The following is a 20460-nucleotide window of genomic DNA, read 5'->3' on the forward strand; positions in this document are numbered from 1 at the left end:
AAATAATTTAAGATAAGATTGTCCAACTCTGATTAAATCATTATTCTCATCTTCTTCAGTGTAAATGTGCTTATGTATCCTTTTAATAATAATAGAGTAAAATAATGCATGTAATATTAATAATAATAATTACAGTAAAATAATACATGTAGTAATAAATAGAGTAAAATAATAAATATAATAATAAGAAGATCAGAGGGAAATAATAAATGTATTAATAATAACAATAAAAGTAGAGTAAAATAAATGTAATAGTAGCAACAATAATAGAGAAAAATAATAAATGTAAGAATACCAATAATAATAGAGAAAAATAATAAAGGTACCATATATTCTCGGGTATAAGCTGACCCAAATATAAGCCAACCAGGACCCTCACCTGAGTATAAGCCGAGGGGGCTTTTTCAGTCTTAAAAAAAGGGCTGAAAAACTAGGCTTATACTCGAGTATATACAGTATTTGCTGCATCAAATGGCCTCCCAAATATTCTTCACTTTCTTTGAAGGAACAGCACACAAGGAGTTGGGGAAAGACACCAATCGGCTTTGGAATGATGGGAACTGCACTCCGGAAATGTCTGAGGGATCTTCAGCAGGAGACAAAAGACAACCAACACATCCTGAGCAACACCACACAAGTCTAAGACGCTTGTTTTGGGAGGTAATATAGAAACTAAAGCTCACCAATCATGGAGAAGAGGTCTGAGTGGTAGTGGGAACCCTGCTTATCTTTGGTCTGGTCCAAATGGGGTCGATACAAAACAGCAGTCACAGTCAGCCCAAAGTAAGCACCAAATGTATGGATGGTCATGGATCCACCTGCATCTTTAACCTGCACCAATAGAAAACACAAAAGGGTTTCAGCCTCCAAAAAGGTTTCCTCTCCACGCAGGGATGCAATACTTCACTACGTTTCTTCTTGAGGGAAGTAACAAGTTGTTGTTATTGTTGTTCCTCCTCCTCCTATTATTATTATTATTATTATTATTATTATTATTATTATTATTATTATTATTATATTTTATTATGACACAGCAAACAAGATAGATATGCTGGATTTCGTATCACAAAATCACAAGTCGAACACTTCCCAAGTGTCTAGGACTGTGTGATGTATTTTCGGATGATGCGTGCAGATCCCAGCAGAGTGGCCTTTTGCAGTTGGCAGATTGTGATTTTGTCAATGTCTATTGTTTCCAAATGCCGGCTGAGATCTTTTGGCACGGCACCCAATGTGCTGATCACCACCGGGACCACCTGCACTGGTTTCTGCCAGAGTCTTTGAAGTTCAATCTTGAGGTCCTGATAGCGGCTGAGTTTTTCCTGTTGTTTTTCGTCAATGCGACTGTCACCTGGGATGGCAACATCAATGATCCAAGCCTTTTTCCTTTCCACAACTGTGATGTCTGGTGTGTTGTGTTCCAGACCTTTGTCAGTCTGGATTCAGAAGTCCCACAGTATCTTTGCGTGCTCATTTTCCAATACTTTTGCAGGTTTGTGATCCCACCAGTTCTTTACTGCTGGCAGGTGGTACTTGAGGCATAAGTTCCAATGAATCCTTTGGGCCACATAGTTTTGCCTCTGTTTGTAGTCTGTCTGTGCGATTTTCTTACAGCAGCTGAGGAAATGATCAATGGTTTCGTCAGTTTCCTTGCACAGTTTGCATTTTGGGTCATCAGCTGATTTTATTATTATTATTATTATTATTATTATTATTATTATTATGCTTTATCTTTCTAAAAAGAAATACAAAGCAGATAACAATAAAAGCAATAAAAGTGTTGACTGTTTATTGCCTATGTTTTGTTTTGCACTTGTTTTATTTTATATTTTGTGTCACATCTTGAGTGTTTTGTGAGTCGCCCCGAGTCCCTCTGGGAGATGGTGGCAGGATATAAATAAAGTTTTATTATTATTACAGTAGAGTCTCACTTATCCAAGCCTCGCTTATCCAAGTTTCTGGATTATCCAAGCCATTTTTGTAGTCAATGTTTTCAATATATTGTGATATTTTTGTGCTAAATTCGTAAATACAGTAAATATAACATAACATTACTGCATATTGAACTGCTTTTTCTGTCAAATTTGTTGTATAACATGATGTTTTGGTGCTTAATTTGTAAAATCATAATCTAATTTGATGTTTAATAGGCTTTTCCTTAATCCGTCCTTATTATCCAAGATATTAGCTTATCCAAGCTTGTGCTGGCCCATTTAGCTTGGATAAGTGAGGCTCTACTGTATTATTATTATTATTATTATTATTATTATTATTATTATTATTATCATCATCACCATCATCATTATCATAAAGGTAAAGGTTTCCCCTGACATTAAGTCCAGTCACGTCCGACTCTGGGGGTTGGTGCTCATCTCCATTTCTAAGCCAAAGAGCTGGCGTTGTCCATAGACACCTCCAAGGTCATGTGGCCACAGGCATGACTGCATGGAGCGCTGTTACCTTCCTGCAGTACCTATTGATCTACTCACATTGGCATGTTTTCGAACTGCTAGGTTGGCAGAAGCTGGGGCTAACAGCGGGAGCTTACCCCACTCCCTGTATTCGAACCAGCGACCTTTCAGTCAGAAAGTTCAGCAGCCCAATGGTTTATTTGCTGCGCCATCGGGGGGCTCCCTATAGTATAGATCAGGGGTCCCCAAACTTTTAAAACTGGGGGCCAGTTCATGATCCCTCAGACCACTGGAGGGCCAGACTATAGTTGTCTAGATGGCCACCGAGCAATAATAATAATGATAATAATAATAATAAAAATCCCAGGTGACAGCCGCATTGACGAAAAACAACAGGAAAAACTCAGCCGCTATCAGGACCTCAAGATTGAACTTCAAAGACTCTGGCAGAAACCAGTGCAGGTGGTCCTGGTGGTGATCGGCACATTGGGTGCCGTGCCAAAAGATCTCAGCCGGCATTTGGAAACAGTAGACATTGACAAAATCACAATCTGCCAACTGCAAAAGGCCACCCTGCTGGGATCTGCACGCATCATCTGAAAATACATCACACAGTCCTAGACATTTGGGAAGTGTTCGACTTGTGATTTTGTGATACGAAATCCAGCACATCTATCTTGTTTGCTGTGTCATACAATAATAATAATAATAATAATAATAATAATAATAATAATAATAATGAGGGTTGGAAGAGACTCCTTGGGCCATTTAGTCCAACCCCCCTGCCTTTGTGCACCAAAAGCACAAGAAAAGCACCCCTGACAGAAGGCCACCCAGCCTCAATGTTAATAATAATAGTAACAATAGTAATAATAATAATAATAATAATAATAATAATAATAATAATAACAATAATAAGGGTTGGAAGAGACCCTTTGGGGCATTTAACACAACCCCTTTCAGCCTTTGTGCCGTGTGGGCCGGATAAATGGCTTCGATGGGCCACATGTGGCCCCCGGGCCGTAGTTTGGAGACCCCTGGTATAGATCTCACCAAATCTATTTTAAGCTTGCTTCTTGCATTGGAACCACTGATTTCCTTAACTGATAAGGGCTACCTGACAGTTTGAAGGATCTCTTGGACTTTAACCTTTGTGCATAATTGGCCCGAAGTGCACCTCTGCTTGTGCAACCACATTCTGCAAAGGTCAGCCTTATCTGAGAGATGTTTTGGCTCTGGGAGGGGGCCAGGGGCAAGGAATCAGGATACAAAGGCCACACACGTACAGAAGGGGACTTTCGGTCTGAGACCCCAGGTAGCCTTTGTGATCTCTTCCGACTTTATGATTCTGCTATTCCTCCTCCACAGGTCACAAAATCTGGGTCTGGTCCAGATTGGCGCTTCTCTTCCTGGCCCTGGGGCTGGCTAGGCTCCCATTTGCATTCGGCTGGGTGAAGTCCCAGCCATCCATTACTTTTTTAACAATTTGTTACTGGCTTGATCCTGCTTTGGGGGCTGGAAATCCCTGCATATCATCCGGACACCCAGGAATGATGTCTGGCCCAATTCAGAGTATGTGACCCAAAGATATAGTCCTCAAAGGTGTGTTTATACTATAAAATCAATGCAGTCTGATACCATTTTAACTGCCATGGCTCAATACTATGGAATCCAGGGAGTTGCAGTTTGGTGAAGCATTAGCACTCTTTGGCAGAGAAGACTAAAGTCCTTGTAAAACCACAACTCCCGTGAATCCAAAGCATTGAAACATGGCAATTAAAGTTGCATTAAGTACAGAGCCACTCTTGGGTTCCAGGAGACCCTGAGTGGAAGCCCACTCAGCAACCTTAGGTCAATCTTGCTCTTCTAGCTTCAGAGAAAGGCAATGGCAAACCTCCCATGGAGAAATATTGCCAAGAAAACTTATTGTTACCATAAGTCAAAAACACATTGAAGGCAAATGATGACAACAATTAGAAGATGCATGAGGATGCTCCTGGCCTGCTTATGGAACACAATGTTGGAGTGGACAAGCCTTTGGGTGGATCCGCGACAGGTCTACTTCATGTTCTTTTTTAAGTGTCATTAAATCAACCTTTCCAACCTGAAGTTTTGAATTACCCCAGTGAGGCCAGTTGAATATCTTGGGGATCATCTTCCAACACATCTGAAATGGGTTGCTGTGAGTTTTCTGGGCTGTATGGGCATGTTTCAGGGGCCCCTGGTGGCACAGTGTGTTAAAGTGCTGAGCTGTTGAACTTGTGGACCAAAAGGTCCCAGGTTCAAATCCTGGGACTGGAATGAGCACCCGCTGTTAGCCCCAGCTCCTGCCAACCTAGCAGTTCGAAAACATGCAAATGTGAATAGATCAATAGATCCGGCGGGAAGGTAACAGTGCTCCATGCAGTCATGCCGGCCACATGACCTTGGAGGTGTCTGTGGACAACGCCGGCTCTTTGGCTTAGAAATGGAGATGAGCACCAACCCCCAGAGTCGGTCACGACTGGACTTAATGTCAGGGGAAACCTTTACCTTTACCTTATGGCCATGTTCCAGCAGCATCCTCTCCTGACGTTTCACCCACATCTATGGCAGGCATCCTCAGAGTTTGTTGTGATGACACGTTAGGAGAGAATGCTGCTGGAATATGGCCATACAGCTTGGAAAACTCACAGCAACCCAGCGATTCTGGCCATGAAAGCCTTCAACAAGGCATCTGAAATGCCTTGGTTTGGGAAGGGCAAGTTCAGCCCCATCTCTCAGCCCCACCTACATTGCATCCTACATGGGATGCTTCCATGGGATACTTGATCCCAAAGCGGAGAAAGATATTATAATATGTTAAAAACCCAATGATAAGCTCATTTGATTATTACAGAGTGGACAAAACACAGATGTTTCTGGATTTTCATGAGAAGCCGAACAGTCTTATAATAATAATAATAATAGCTGATAAGGAGAAGACCTGGCTCTGGCTCACAAATGGGACCCTGAAGAAGGAGACAGAAGGCCTGATCCTTGCAGCCCAGGAGCAAGACATCAGAACAAAGGCAATTCAGGCCAAGATCAAAAAATCAGCTGTTGACCCAAAATGCAGACTGTGCAAGGAAACCGACGAAACCATTGATCATATCCTCAGCTGCTGTAAGAAAATTGCACAGACAGACTACAAACAGAGGCAGAAATGTGTGGCCCAAATGATTCATTGGAACTTATGCCTCAAGTACCACCTCCCAGCAGCAAAGAACTGGTGGGATCACAAACCTGCAAAAGTATTGGAAAATGAGCACTCAAAGATACTGTGGGACTTCCGAATCCAGTCTGACAAAGTTCTGGAACACAACACACCAGACATCACAGTTGTGGAAAAGAAAAAGGTTTGGATCATTGATGTCGCAATCCCAGGTGACAGTCGCATTGACGAAAAACAACAGGAAAAACTCAGCCGCTATCAGGACCTCAAGATTGAACTTCAAAGACTCTGGCAGAAACCAGTGCAGGTGGTCCCGGTGGTGATGGGCACATTGGGTGCCGTGCCAAAAGATCTCAGCCGGCATTTGGAAACAATAGACATTGACAAAATTACGATCTGCCAACTGCAAAAGGCCACCCTACTGGGATCTGCGCGCATCATCCGAAAATACATCACACAGTCCTAGACACTTGGGAAGTGTTCGACTTGTGATTTTGTGATATGAAATCCAGCATGTCTATCCTGTATGCTGTGTCATAATAAAATAATAATAATAATAATAATAATAATAACAAAACTTTATTTATACTCCGCCACCATCTCCCCAACGGGGACTCGGGGCGGCTTACATGGGGCCATGCCCAGGACAATACAATATAGCAAAATATAAAAACAACATATCATAATACAATTAAACAATACAATAAATAATCATGTACAGTACAACACAAAATCAAAATCTTACATGGAGTAGATCCAGCAGGATGTATTCATTCACAGAGAAAAGGGTGACTTGAAAGAGTGTCATGATGAGCAGCTGAACGGGGCTGACTTTGCCCAAGACGGCACCAAAGGCAATGCAGACAGACGCCACACAGAAGTCAGCGCCAATCAGGCTGGAAAAGGGAGAGAAAGAGAAGCCGTCGACACAAGGCAATCATCATCATCATCATCATCATCATCATTTAATTACTTATTAATCGCCCTCCAACCAAGATGCTCTAGGCGATTTACAAGATAAAATTGTAAATTGTAAAAATACATACATACAAATATTGATAAAATTAACATAGATCAAAAGCTTTAGTAAAGAGCCAGGTCTTGAGTGCGAGGGTAAAAGGCCCCAACTCACGCATGGCTCTCATCTAGGGCGGCAAGGCATTCCATAAGGCAGGGGCAGAAACAGAAAAAGCTCTGCGCCTGGTCCTTTCCAAGTGCACTTCTCTAGGACCCGGTACATAAAGTAAGTCTCATTGAGATGGTTATTGTGACCTCCGATGATGGGAGAAGAAGAGACGGTCCCTAAGGTACGATGGGCCCTGGCCGTAAAGAGTTTTAAAAGTCAGAACTAGCATCTTATATAGACCACGGTAATCAGTTGGAAGCCAATGCAGATGCTGCAGGACTGGTGTTATGTGGCATTTCATGGGTGTGCTTGTGAGTAGCCTGGCTGCCGCATTCTGAACAAGACGGAGCTTTCAGGTCGTGGACATCGGAAGGCCAACATACAGGGCGTTGCAATAGTCCAGCCTAGACGTGACCGTGGCCTGGATGACCGTTGCCAGAGCCTCATCAGATAGATAGGGTGCCAGTTGCCTCGCTTGTCGTAGGTGGAAAAAGGCCTGTTTGCTATCAGCAGTGATCTGAGCTTCCATTGTCAGCTGCGAATCTAAAATGACACCCAAGCTCTTAACGGTGGGCGAAGGAGATAGGGCAGCACCATCGAAGGTGGGTAGCACCTTCACATATGCTCCTATGTTCATCACATATGCTCCTATGTTTGTGACTTATCTCAATGCAGTGAACATCATATACTAGGTTTGTGGGGAAACTAGACTGCCATATATCCCAGGATCTGATCCCAGGCTATCAGCTTCAAAGTGGATTATTTATATGAGTCTCCACTGCCAGAAAATTTGGGATAAGCAGATAATCTGGAACCAGATCCTGGGATGTAGGGGTAGTGTGGAAGGGTGCCAAGGAGACACTGTGAGCAGATGATTTTTCTAAGGCCCCATCTACCCTGTTTCCCCTAAAATAAGACATCCCCAGAAAATAAGACCTAGTAGAGGTTTTGCTGAATTGCTAAATATAAGGCCTCCCCCGAAAGTAAGACCTAGCAAAGTTTTTGTTTGGAAGCATGCCCGACGCCTGACAAACAGAACACCAGAGGATGGAGGATTGATAAATGTATGTACCATATACATGGAAATAATGGTAGTACAGTAGAGTCTTACTTATCCAACATAAACGGGCCGGCAAAACGTTGGATAAGCGAATATGTTGGATAATAAGGAGAGATTAAGTAAAAGCCTATTAAACATCAAAATAGGTTATGATTTTACAAATTAAGCACCAAAACATCATGTTATACAACAAATTTGACAGAAAAGGTATTTCATTACACATTAATGCTATGTAGTAATTACTGTATTTACGAATTTAGCACCAAAATATTACAATGCATTGAAAACATTGACTACAAAAATGCGTTGGATAATCCAGAACGTTGGATAAGTGAGACTCTACTGTAATAAGAAAATCTTGATAGGATTCACAGTTTGTCTGGTTATGCTGGTTTGTGATGACAACTGCTGTACAGTATATAATAAGGTAAAGGTAAAAGGTAAAGGTTTTCCCCTGATGTTAAGTCCAGTCGTGACCGACTCTGGGAGTTGGTGCTCATCTCCATTTCTAAGCCGAAGAGCCGGCGTTGTCCGTAGACACCTCCAAGGTCATATGGCCGGCATGACTGCATGGATCGCCCTTACCTTCCCGCCGAAGCAGTACCTATTGGTCTACTCACATTGGCATGTTTTCGAACTGCTAGGTTGGCAGGAGCTGGAGCTAACAGCGGGCGCTCATTCCGCTCCCAGGATTTGAACCTGGGACCTTTTGGTCTGCAAGTTCAGCAGCTCAGCGCTTTAACACACTGCGCCACCACCAGGGGCCCTACAGTATATAATAAATATTCATGTTTTTGTTCAACAATAAATGTGAATTCTTCTTCATGGAAAAATAAGACATCCCCTGAAAATAAGACCTAGCGCATCTTTGGGAGAAAAAATTAATATCAGACACTGTCTTATTTTTGGGGAAACACCGTATGTTGGGTTATCAAGCAATCATGCATGCCTTTCTATGTGGGATGGTTTCTGTAGTTTGTTCCTTAATAATTTGAGCCAAAACTGCATTCCAGGTTTATGGCACCCAATTTAGGAGTTTGCATGTGGGCAAGGAGAGCATCCTTTAGGAGAATGCAAGTAGTCACGTAGACATTAGAATTTGGGGTATATTAGGGAAGAATTTATTTGTTCTCCCACAAGCTCACCCACACGCATGCTGTTGCTCACACACGAGGCTCGCACACACATGGAACTTTTCTACCTTCCATGATGCTAAGAGATATATAGTATCCTGATGGAGATGGGCCCTGCATGATCCTGGCCTAGGAGATGTTTTTCTTGTATCCTGAACTGTAACCTTTGGAACTAAGATGTTTTCCCCGTACCAACCTAATACAAGATTGTGAATAAACATACTTTACTTTTTTGATTTTGGTGTCTCTGATGCTTATTTTATGCGCATGATTCTTTAAAGAGAAAGGGAGGCTGGACATTTGTTGTTGTTTTTTCCCTGCTCATATAACTCCCTAGTCTTCTGTGTTTTCGCTATTCTGTTTCAATATCTAGCCATATTAGTACCATAACCAAACAGTTATGAATACATAATCTTAACAATCCACACTGCCATATAATGCTTGTGCTCGACCACTCCAGCAACTACAGTAGAGTCTCACTTATTCAACATTCTGGATTATCCAACGCATTTTTGTAGTCAATGTTTTCAATACATCATGATATTTTGATGCTAAATTCGTAAATACAGTAATTACTACATAGCATTACAGCGTATTGAACTATTTTTTCTGTCAAACTTGCTGTATAACATGATGTTTTGGTGCTTCATTTTTAAAATCATATCCTAATTTGATGTTTAATAGACTTTTCCTTAATCCCTCCTTATTATCCAACATATTCGCTTATCCAATGTTCTACCGGCCCGTTTATGTTGGTTAAGTGAGACTCTACTGTATCATGTCAGACTACACAGAGAAGCCATTGAAATCCACAAGCATGTGGACAACTTCAACAGAAAGAAGGAAACCATGAAAATGAACAAAATCTGGCTACCAGTATTTTAAAAAACCTCCAAAATCAGAACAGTAAATAAGAATTAAGAAAGAGCAGCACTCTGAAAACAGAAGAAATCCAGACAGGAATCAATCAGGGGCAGCTAACGACTCTGAACAAAGGATTCACCCAGGCCACGATACAAGGCTGGGAAGGCCATTTAATGCTAATCAAGGTGATTAATTGTAACATTCACACTGGCCTCCAACAGACAAGAGTTCTTCCCCCCACCCAGGAACTTCCACAGATATATAAACCTTCCTTGCTTAGTTTCTCCATACCTCACAACCTCTGAGGATGCCTGCCATAGATGTGGGTGAAACGTCAAGAGAGAATACTTCTAGAAGATGGCCATACAGCCCAGAAAACATACAACAACCATGGTGGGAAATCTTCAGAGCTGTCTTTCTATTGGGTTGTTGTTTGTTTTCCGGCTGGAGAGCATACAACAACCCTGTGATCCTGGCCATGAAAGCCTTCGACAACACATGTCTTTCTATTGCCAATGGTAAGACAGAAATAAAACTGTATCCAAGGATTTGCCTTTGTGAGCGTTCTTTTATTCTAAGAGCTTCCAGTTTCTGACAGCCATAGGGTAATGGGGCTGTAGTTTGGGATCATGAGAGATGCCAAACTACAAATCCCAGGACCGCAAAGCATTGAGCCAATGCAATTATGTCCAATATGATGTCCCTCGAATAGGAGGCCAAAGTTCTATATAGTATACTAGCTGTGCCCGGCCACGCGTTGCTGTGGCGAAGTATGGTCATATGGGAAATTGAGTATTGAGGAATTGGTGGTAGTTAAGGTAAAGAGTAAAGGTTTTACATTACATTAATTCCATTATAAATGGGTTATATAGCTGTGTGGAAGGGCCTTGAGTCTACACTGCCATATAATCCAGTTAAAATCAGATAATCTGTATTTTATAGGCAGTGTGGAAGAGGCCTAAGTGAGGCCTAACTCTGCCTGTCCCCTGGGCTGAGTGGGTTGCTAGGAGACCAAGTGGGCGGAGCTTAGCCTTCTAACTGGCAGCAATTGGATAAAAACAATTCTTCCTCTCCCTCTAATTAGGACTTTATTTTTGTTTTCTTTTTGTTGTATGAACGTAAAGGCATGGATGAGGGGTTGCGCTGCCAAGTTTAGTGTTTCTGGGATGTGTAGTTTTGTTGTTTTGCCCTAGGCCGAAATTTCATTACCCTTTTATATATATAGATAGTGCATTAAACTATTTTGCCCATGAATAATTAAACAAGTAAAATCTACCTATTATAGAACGTAATACAGTAGAGTCTCACTTATCCAAGCTAAACGGGCCGGCAGAAGCTTGGATAAGCGAATATCTTGTATAATAAGGAGGGATTAAGGAAAAGCCTATTAAAGATCAAATTAGGTTATGATTTTACAAATTAAGCACCAAAACATCATGTTATACAACAAATTTGACAGGAAAAGTAGTTTAATACGCAGTAATGCTATGTAGTAATTCCTGTATTTACAAATTTAGCACCAAAATATTATGATATATTGAAAACACTGACTACAAAAATGCATTGGATAATCCAGAACGTTGGATAAGCGAGTGTTGGATAAGTGAGACTCTACTGTACCAATATGATGTCCCTCGAATAGGAAGCCAAAGTTCTATATAGTATATAGTGCATTAAACTATTTTCCCTATGAATAATTAAACAAGGAAAATCTACCTATTATAGAACATAATACATATATGTACATTGTGCATTAATCTATTTTCCCCATGAATATTATTAATGTAATTAAACCTTAATAATTACTAAAGAACGATTAAATAAGTCGTACATTAGAAACTTTTGGATAATCCAGAACGTTGGATAAGCGAGTGCTGGATAAGTGAGACTCTACTGTATGTCCAATATGATGTCCCTCGAATAGGAAGCCAAAATTCTATATAGTATATAGTGCATTAAACTATTTTCCCTATGAATAATTAAACAAGTAAAATCTACCTATTATAAAACATAATACATATATGTACATTGTGCATTAATCTATTTTCCCCATGAATATTATTAATGTAATTAAATCTAATAATTACTAAAGAACGATTAAATAAGTCGTGCATTAGAAACTTTTGGATAATCCAGAACGTTGGATAAGCGAGTGCTGGATAAGTGAGACTCTACTGTATGTCCAATATGATGTCCCTCGAATAGGAGGCCAAAGTTCTATATAGTATATAGTGCATTAATCTATTTTCCCCATGAATATTATTAATGTAATTAAACCTTAATAATTACTAAAGAACGATTAAATAAGTTGTGCATTAGAAACTTTTACCTCATGAATATTCTAAGAGTACTAACTATTATTATAGGGTTGTTGTATGTCTTTCGGGCTGTGTGGCCATGTTCCGGAAGTATTCTCTCCTGACGTTTCGCCCACATCTATGGCAGGCATCCTCAGAGGTTGTGAGGTATGGATAAACTAAGTAAGGAAAGGAAAGAATATATATCTGTGTAGAGTCCAGGGTGTGGCAAGAATTCATTGTCACTGGGAAGCCAGCATTAATGTTTCAGTTAATCACCCTAATTATTATAGTATGTAAGGATGTTATGAGTTAATGGGAATTATTGATATGATTTTATTTGTTTATTAAAAGGAAAAAGGGGAGTTATGTATTGATGAAGACAGGTCTCACATTGAAGCCAGCTGTGTTCAGCGGGTTGCCATGGCAATGTAACCTCTCTCTGGAGGAAAAAGGGGCGTGGCTAAGATGACAGTTGGAGCAGATTCCCTTTTAAAAAGTTCAGTTGCTGTGAGGGTTTAAAAAGGACAGTTGCGGTTAGGTTTTGGAAAGATTAGGAGCTGTGGAAATCAGCTAAGGACGGCAGCTTATGGTCACTCAGGGGAAAGGCTGGGAATATAAGCTGACCGGGGGAAGTTTAGTATACTGTGTTGAAGAGAAGTTATTTAAGAAATATCCATTCAAGAAAGACTACATTGTAACTTAAGATCCGGAACGTTTACTGATTGAAACCATACGCTTATGCACCAAAAATAAACTTGAATTTTGTTATTGTTCATAAAGATAAGTCTCCTTGCCTCTCTGTAAGCCTGTTGCCTCACGTTGGTGGCAGTTACCGTACCTATCTATATAAGTTACCGTACTTTCCTATATAAGTTACCATCTTTACTCATTTAAACCCAATCAGTTCCGTTATCCTTCCTTATCCACTAAATCATCCCTGTCATACATTCACACATCCTCCATCCCTCCCTCTCACACGCGCACACATCTCCTGAATTGGAGGCAGCAGTGGGATTTAAGAAAAAGATTTCCCCTGCCTGAGTTGAGTACCACAAATTGGGCTCTCTTCAATTGGTGGCAGCGGTGGGATAGAAAAGGATTCCATCCCTGTCACCTCAGTCCTCTTCAATTGGTGGCAGCGGTGGGATCAAAAAGATTCCATTCCCTGCCTCACCTCTCTTCATAGTACATAGCACATATTATGTAGACGTGCATAACTAATATACCCCACGATAATACCATAACCAATTTTGACTTAGGCTTCAATTGGTTCTGCGCACACAAGCTTACCTTTGTACTCCAATAAGGATCTTCCCGTTCTCCAAGGTGTGGAACCAGCCCTGCATCAGGAGGGCCCACTGAATCCCAAAAGCTGCGAGGAGGAAGTTGAACCCCACCGCCCCAAATCCATAGCGCTGAAGGAACGTCATGAGGAAGCCAAAGCCCACAAAGATCATCACATGGACATCTTGGAAAGCTGTGTCAAAGAAAAAAGTTCCATTCAAAATTGGCCCACATATGCCCATCTCCATCTCATCATGCTGCATGCTACTACATAGCATTACTACGCATGGAACTACTTTTTCTGTCAAATTTGTTGTATAATATGATATTTTGGTGCTTAATTTGTATAACGATTACCTAATTTGATGTTTAATCAGTTTTTCCTGAATCCCTTCTTATTATCCAACATATTCACTTGTTACATTCCAAAGGATCATTTAAAATGTCATTTATGCATTAATTACTTTTGGTATTATGTATATTGAAATAAGACATGTATCGCTAAAATTTTGTTAATTGTTGGAACGTAATAAAAAAATTTTAAAAAGTGAGACTCTACTGTACTGTATTTACAAATTTACCACTAAAATATCACAATGAATTTAAAACACTGACTACAAAAACATTGATTATGAAAAGGCAGACTGCGTTGGATAATCCAGAACATTGTATAAGCAAATGTTGGATAAGTGAGATTCTACTTTAATATGAAATAATTACTGGGATAGAATAATGCAGAACAATATAATCTCTAAAACCAGGACAGTAAATAAAGACCAACAATCTGTAAGCAGGGAAATTGGGAATTCCACAAAGGAAACAATCAGGGCCAGCTAACACCTCTCAAGAAAGGATTCTTCCAGAAAGGAAGCTGAGAAGGGAGTGAAGCACTGTGTATTACCAAAGTCATTATTATTACTATCATTATTATTATTATTATTATTATTATTATTATTATTATTATTATGTTGCAGTCAACCATGAAAATGAATACAATCTGGCTCTAAGTATTCAAAAACACTAAAATCAGAATATATAAAAATTAATGTGGTATAATAAAACAGAACAATACAATCTCTAAAATCAGAACACTAAATAAAGAACAACACTCTGAAAACAGGAGAATTCCACACAGGAAACAATCAGGGCCAGCTAACAACTCCCAACAAAGTATTCCCATCATCAAAGTCTGGCAAATCCTCTGTTTTCTCAGGGCCACAGACAGTAGAAGCACATAAAATATCGCAAACAACACCACTCTGAAAACAAGGGAATTCCAGACAGGAAACAATCAGGGCCAGCTAACACCTCCCAACAAAAAATTCACTCAGGGAGGAAACAGCCAGGCTTTAAAGCTGCAAGGCCATTATATCCTAATCATTTTTCCTAATTGCAGCATTCATACTTGCCTCCAACATACAAAAATTAAAAACCAATCAGAAATATTGTATATTAACAACCTTTAGGAAATAATATCCCCTGATGGTGCAGCGTGTTAAAGCGCTGAGCTGCTGAACTTCTGGACCGAAAGGCCGCAGGTTTGAATTGGGGGAGAGGAGAGAGCCCCCACTGTTAGCCCCAGCTTCTGCCAACCCAGAAGTTCAAAAACATGCAAATGTGAGTGCATCGATAGGTACTGCTCCGGCAGGAAGGTAACGCCGCTCCATGCAGTCATCCCACATGACCTTGGAGGAGTCTACGGACAACGCTGGCTCTTCGGCTTAGAAATGGAGATGAGCACCAACCTCCAGAGTCACACATGACTAGACTTAATGTCAGGGGAAAACGTTGACCCTTTACCTTAACTACCACCAATTCCTCAATACTTTATTTCCCATACCACCATACTTCGCCACAGCAACGTGTGGCCGGGTACAGCTAGTATGTTATAGAACTTTAATGAAATTTGTCCCCGTATTCTTCCTCTACTCGCTCTGACTCTACTATGGACCTTGGAGCTCCAAACCAGTCACCTCTTGCCGTGCTTAACAATCGATGCTCAGGCTTTTAAAGTCATTGTCATGTCATGTTTGTTTTATCTTGTGTTGGAATGTTTTTAATTCACTGTTAGATTACTGTGCACGTCATGTTTGCTATGTTGTTATTTGGGCTTGTCCCTGTGTAAGCCACCCTGAGTCCCTTCAGGGAGATGGTGGCAGGATATAAAAATAAAGTTAATTGATTGATTGAATGTCTTTGTAACGACGCCACCGGTTGAAGGGACAATTTGTCAGGGTCTCCTACAATTTGTAATGAATCTATAAAATCGATAAGACAGCCACTAGCCTATAATATGATGTTTATCTTCCTTTGATGTGTAGCAGGCTTGACTCGAAAGTATAAGAAACAGAGACTTAGATTTAAGAGAAACTGTAATAAGTTTATTGAAGTATAGATGCTTAATGGTTTCAATGTTTCTTAACTTCTAGAGGCACATTCCTTTAGTGGTTACCTTTAAAACCTCTCATAAAACAACTCTTAAGAGGACTATTCTTTCCAATAGGTAAATTTTAAACTTATTTACTTCAAAATGTGTTTCTTTCTTTAACAGTTCACTCCAGGTACAGTAGAGTCTCACTTATCCAACACTCGCTTATCCAACATTCTGGATTATCCAACGCATTTTTGTAGTCAGTGTTTTCAATACATCGTGATATTTGGGTGCTAAATTTGTAAATGTAGTAATTACTACATAGCATTACTGCGTATTGAACTACTTTTTCAGTCAAATTTGTTGTTAAACATGATGTTTTGGTGCTTAATTTATAAAATCATAACCTAATTTGATGTGTAATAAGATTTTCCTTAATCCCTCCTTATTATCCAACATATTCACTTATCCAACATTCTGCTGGCCCGTTTATGTTGGATGTGAGACTCTACTGTACTAGCTTATTCTTTTCCTCTGTTATTTTTGTTACAATAAAGACTCTTACTGGGTTTCTCTTCCCTTTTTTTAACCTCTAACTAATAACCTAAATAAGTCAACTTGACCTATCTAAACCACACAGGCTAAAAGCCTAAACCTTCTTGATTCTTAACACAGTAGAACCTGCTTTTCCTGCGACTCTCTGACCACAGACTGCCTATTTTTAAAAATGCCTCTCTTGCCAAGTGGCAATTGGCTCCTCCTCTTTCCCATGGCAACCCATCTCAGAATGAGTTGAGCTGGCCACCAGCCCCTTAGTCATGCTATTTTAAGTACTTACCTCTTTAAACACCTCCCTATAATTATACTTATGGATTAAAATTCATACTTCACCACAGTCTTAAATCAAGAAACAGCTTCCTATGATCTACAGAGATACTTGCAAGAACACCTAAGCAAGCAAGAGTCCAAAAGTGGCAGGCTAAAACTCGTAACCTCAATTAGTGGCTGATGCTGGATGAGAGACTCCCTCCTGGACACAAAGAAGGCTGGGCGACTTGGAAGGTGCTGAACAGACTGCGCTCTGGCACCACGAGATGCGGAGCCAATCTTAAGAAATGGGGCCACAAAGTGGAGTCCACGACATGCGAGTGTAGAGAACAACAAACCACAGACCACCTACTACAATGTAGCCTGAGCCCTGCCACATGCACAAGTGACACCAGAGGCGCTCCAAGGGGCCAGATTCTAGTCAAATGAAATTTTGTATCATGCCAAGTTCTCAACTTTGTTTGTGGTTTTTCTATACATTATAACTGTATCCTCAATTTGCTTCTGACACAATAGATAAATAAAATGTAACGGCCACGGCTTTCCCACATGTCCTCCCCCTCTTCCTTCCTCCTTGTTGGATCAACTACTGCAGGGGTCCCCAAACTAAGGCCCGGGGGCCGGATGCGGCCCTCCAAGGTCATTTACCTGGCCCCCGCCCTCAGTTTTATAATATAATATTTTTATATCAGTTTTAATAATATAATATATTGTATATACATATAATATTGATAATAATATTATGCTATACAATATAATACTAATAATAATACCATATAATAATATTAATTATATGTTATATATTACGTATTATATAATAGTATAGTGGTAAGTTATAGTATAATTGTATATAAATAGTATAATTGTAAGTTATCTTTTTATTTATTATATTTTATTATTTTCTTGTATTATTTTTAGTTATTTTCTGTTATTATAGTATTTTATTTTATTAATTTTTCAGTGTTTTTAATTATTTTTAGTGTTTTTTATTATTTTTTATTGGGTTGCTAGGAGACCAAGTTGGAGGAGCTTAGCCTTCTAACTGGCAGCAATTGGATAAAAGCAATTATTCCTCTCTCTCTAATTAGGACTTTATTTTTCTTTTCTTTTTGTTGTATCAACCTAGAGCCGTGGATGATGGGTTGTGTTGTCAAATTTCGAGGCTGGGGGGCCTGTAGTTTTGTTGTTTTGTGGGTCGCCGTGATGCCATCACTCTTTTATATATATAGATAGTGGTATAGTTCAATATAGTAATATATAATGCTAATATTGTGTTATGCTAATAATATAATATATTGTATGTAAATACAGCTGCTCTGAGTCCCCTTCTGGGTGATAAGAGTGGGATATAAATGTAGTAAATAAATGCAGTAAATAAATAATTAATTTTAGACTTAGTCTCGGCCAAAGTCTGAAATGACTTGAAGGCACACAACAACAACAATCCTAATTAACTTGACTATCTCATTGGCCAGTAGCAGGCCCACACTTTCCATTGAAATCCTGATAGGTTTATGTTGGTTAAAATTGTTTTCATTTTTAAATATTGTATTGTTCTTTCGTTGTTGTTGTTGTTGCACTACAAATAAGACATGTGCAATATGCATAGGAATTTGTTTGTATTTTTTTTCAAATGATAATTCGGCCCCTCAACAGTCTGAAGGACTGTGGACTGGCCCTCTGCTTCAAAAGTTTGAGGACCCCTGATATAGATAGACTGATCCTAACATTTAAAGCTCGAAATGGCCAAGGACCATTATATCTTAGGGACTGCCTCATTCCTTGTTTCCATCAGTGGTCACCTCGATCCTCCCAGGAAAATCTCCTATACGTACCGGGCCCAAGGGAGGTACGCCTGGAAGTGACAAGGCGTAGAGCCTTTTCGGCCGATGCTGCAATTCTGTGGAACTCATTGCCTCCATATCTTAGAGCAATGTCGGAGTTGCGACCTTTTGGAAAAGCGCTCAAGACTTGGCTGTTTGGTTGTGCATTTAAGTAAATCAGATCTAATTTGCCAAATACAGTAGAGTTTCACTTATCCAACATAAACGGGCCAGCAGAATGTTGGATAAGCGAATATGTTGGATAATAAGGAGAGATTAAGAAAAATCCTATTAAACATCAAATTACATTATGATTTTACAAATTAAGCACCAAAACATCATGTTATACAACAAATCTGACAGAAAAGGTAGTTCAATACGCAGTAATGTTATGTAGTAACTACTATATCTACAAATTTAGCACCAAAATATCACGATATATAGAAAACATTGACTACAAAAATGGCTTGGATAATCCAGAAACTTGGATAAGCGAGGCTTGGATAAGTGAGACTCTACTGTAGTCACTGTTGAATGTTTTTATGTTGAATGTTTTTATATTGTGGAATGATATTTTAAATTGAAAGTCGCTCGGAGCACTCGGGTGGAGAGCGACTAATTCAGAAATAAAGTGAAGTGAAGTGAAGTGAAGTGAAGACATCTGAAAAACCGCTGAAAAAGTGGGGCGAAAGGAGATTAGTCCCCAGCCTGGCCCTGCCAAATCAGGACAGCGGAAAGGCACCACATATTTGCGTCTGAGCAAACGGCATGAGACATTAAATTATAAAGAAGAAAGGGGAAGAATAGTGCTGAAACGACATTGCCATCACCTGAAGGTATTTAATGATTAAACAGTCTCTGGCTTAATCCAGAAGTTATGTAATTATTACCACGAGAGTGGGCAGCAAAGCTTTCCAGGGACTGATGGAACCAACCGATTCTCATCTCAAATCCGTGTTTAATGAAGTGAGTCATTGTGTTTAGAGAGTGCATGTTTTTCCCAAGCACAACCATTTGGGACTCATAACAAAGCGTCAGCACGGCTGTAAATGTCCTGCATGACTGGTAAAACTTGGGGGGGGGGGGTGTCGAACAGAAAAACACGGTTTGCCCCCCTTCATTCCCACAGTGGCAGTTGAGAAATGAGGCAAGGCACAGTTAGCACACCGTGGCACGATGCCCAGCTAGAAGAAAGAAGAGCGAGCCCATGAAAGGCTGGGTCCTCTTTTTTGGAGCATTTCTGCCCTTGTTAATGGTCTGTTATGCTGGAAGCAAAGGGGCATCGATCCTTATATAAAAGGGTTAGTGAAAGTGGGGCTAGGTAATGGGCTCAATGACAACAATGAACACATTTTTGTTTAGCACCTCATTTTCCTGGCCTGCATTGGCCCTGGAGCACCCCTGCTAATGCCACACACTCCACACAGATTCTGGTGAGATTGGGCTCGGGCTGTGGCGCAGGCTGGAGAGCAGCTGCAATGAATCACTGCAATGAATCACTCTGACCAGGAGGTCATGAGTTCGAGGCCCGCTCAGAGCCTATGTTTGTCTTGTCTTTGTTCTATGTTAAAAGGCATTGAATGTTTGCCTATATGTGTAATGTGATCCGCCCTGAGTCCCCTTTGGGGTGAGAGGAACGGAATATAAATGCTGTAAATAAAATAAATAAATAAAACTGGCCATACATTTCCCCTTGCTGAACTCCTATCCCTGTCAGCGGGTGGTCCGTGGTCCGCATTTCCTGTCCGCCACACTATTTTCAGCCACGTGGCCACAAATGAGCAGCATCCCCCCCATGTGTGCAAATAAATACATTTCCTATTAAGGGGAGTTGTAGAACAGTAAAGGTAAAGGTAAAAGTTTCCCCTGACGTTAAGTCCAGTCGTGTCCAACTCTGAGGGTTAGTGCTCATCTTCATTTCTAAGCCGAAGAGCTGGCGTTGTCCGTAGACACCTCCAAGGTCATGTGGCCATTGGCATGACTGCATGGAACGCTCTTACCTTCCCGCCGGAGCTGTACCTATTGATCTACTCACATTTGCATGTTTTCGAACTGCTAGGTTGGCAG

At 40.3% G+C, this 20460-nt stretch overlaps 1 protein-coding gene across 1 annotated transcript in view; it reads right to left on the minus strand.

Annotated features, from left to right (window-relative positions):
* rhcg (Rh family C glycoprotein) overlaps positions 1 to 20460 on the minus strand; it is a 53716-nt gene that overhangs the window by 22177 nt on the left and 11079 nt on the right. Inside the window, exons 2-4 of the mRNA XM_003227052.4 lie at positions 13378 to 13564; positions 6350 to 6500; positions 684 to 831 (exon numbers count right to left, since the gene is read on the minus strand). Of these exons, the coding sequence (XP_003227100.2) occupies positions 684 to 831; positions 6350 to 6500; positions 13378 to 13564 (486 nt within the window). The remainder of the gene's footprint in view (positions 1 to 683; positions 832 to 6349; positions 6501 to 13377; positions 13565 to 20460) is intronic.

Source organism: Anolis carolinensis, unplaced genomic scaffold (genome assembly GCF_035594765.1).
Source record: "Anolis carolinensis isolate JA03-04 unplaced genomic scaffold, rAnoCar3.1.pri scaffold_11, whole genome shotgun sequence".
Classification (NCBI taxonomy): domain Eukaryota; kingdom Metazoa; phylum Chordata; class Lepidosauria; order Squamata; family Dactyloidae; genus Anolis; species Anolis carolinensis.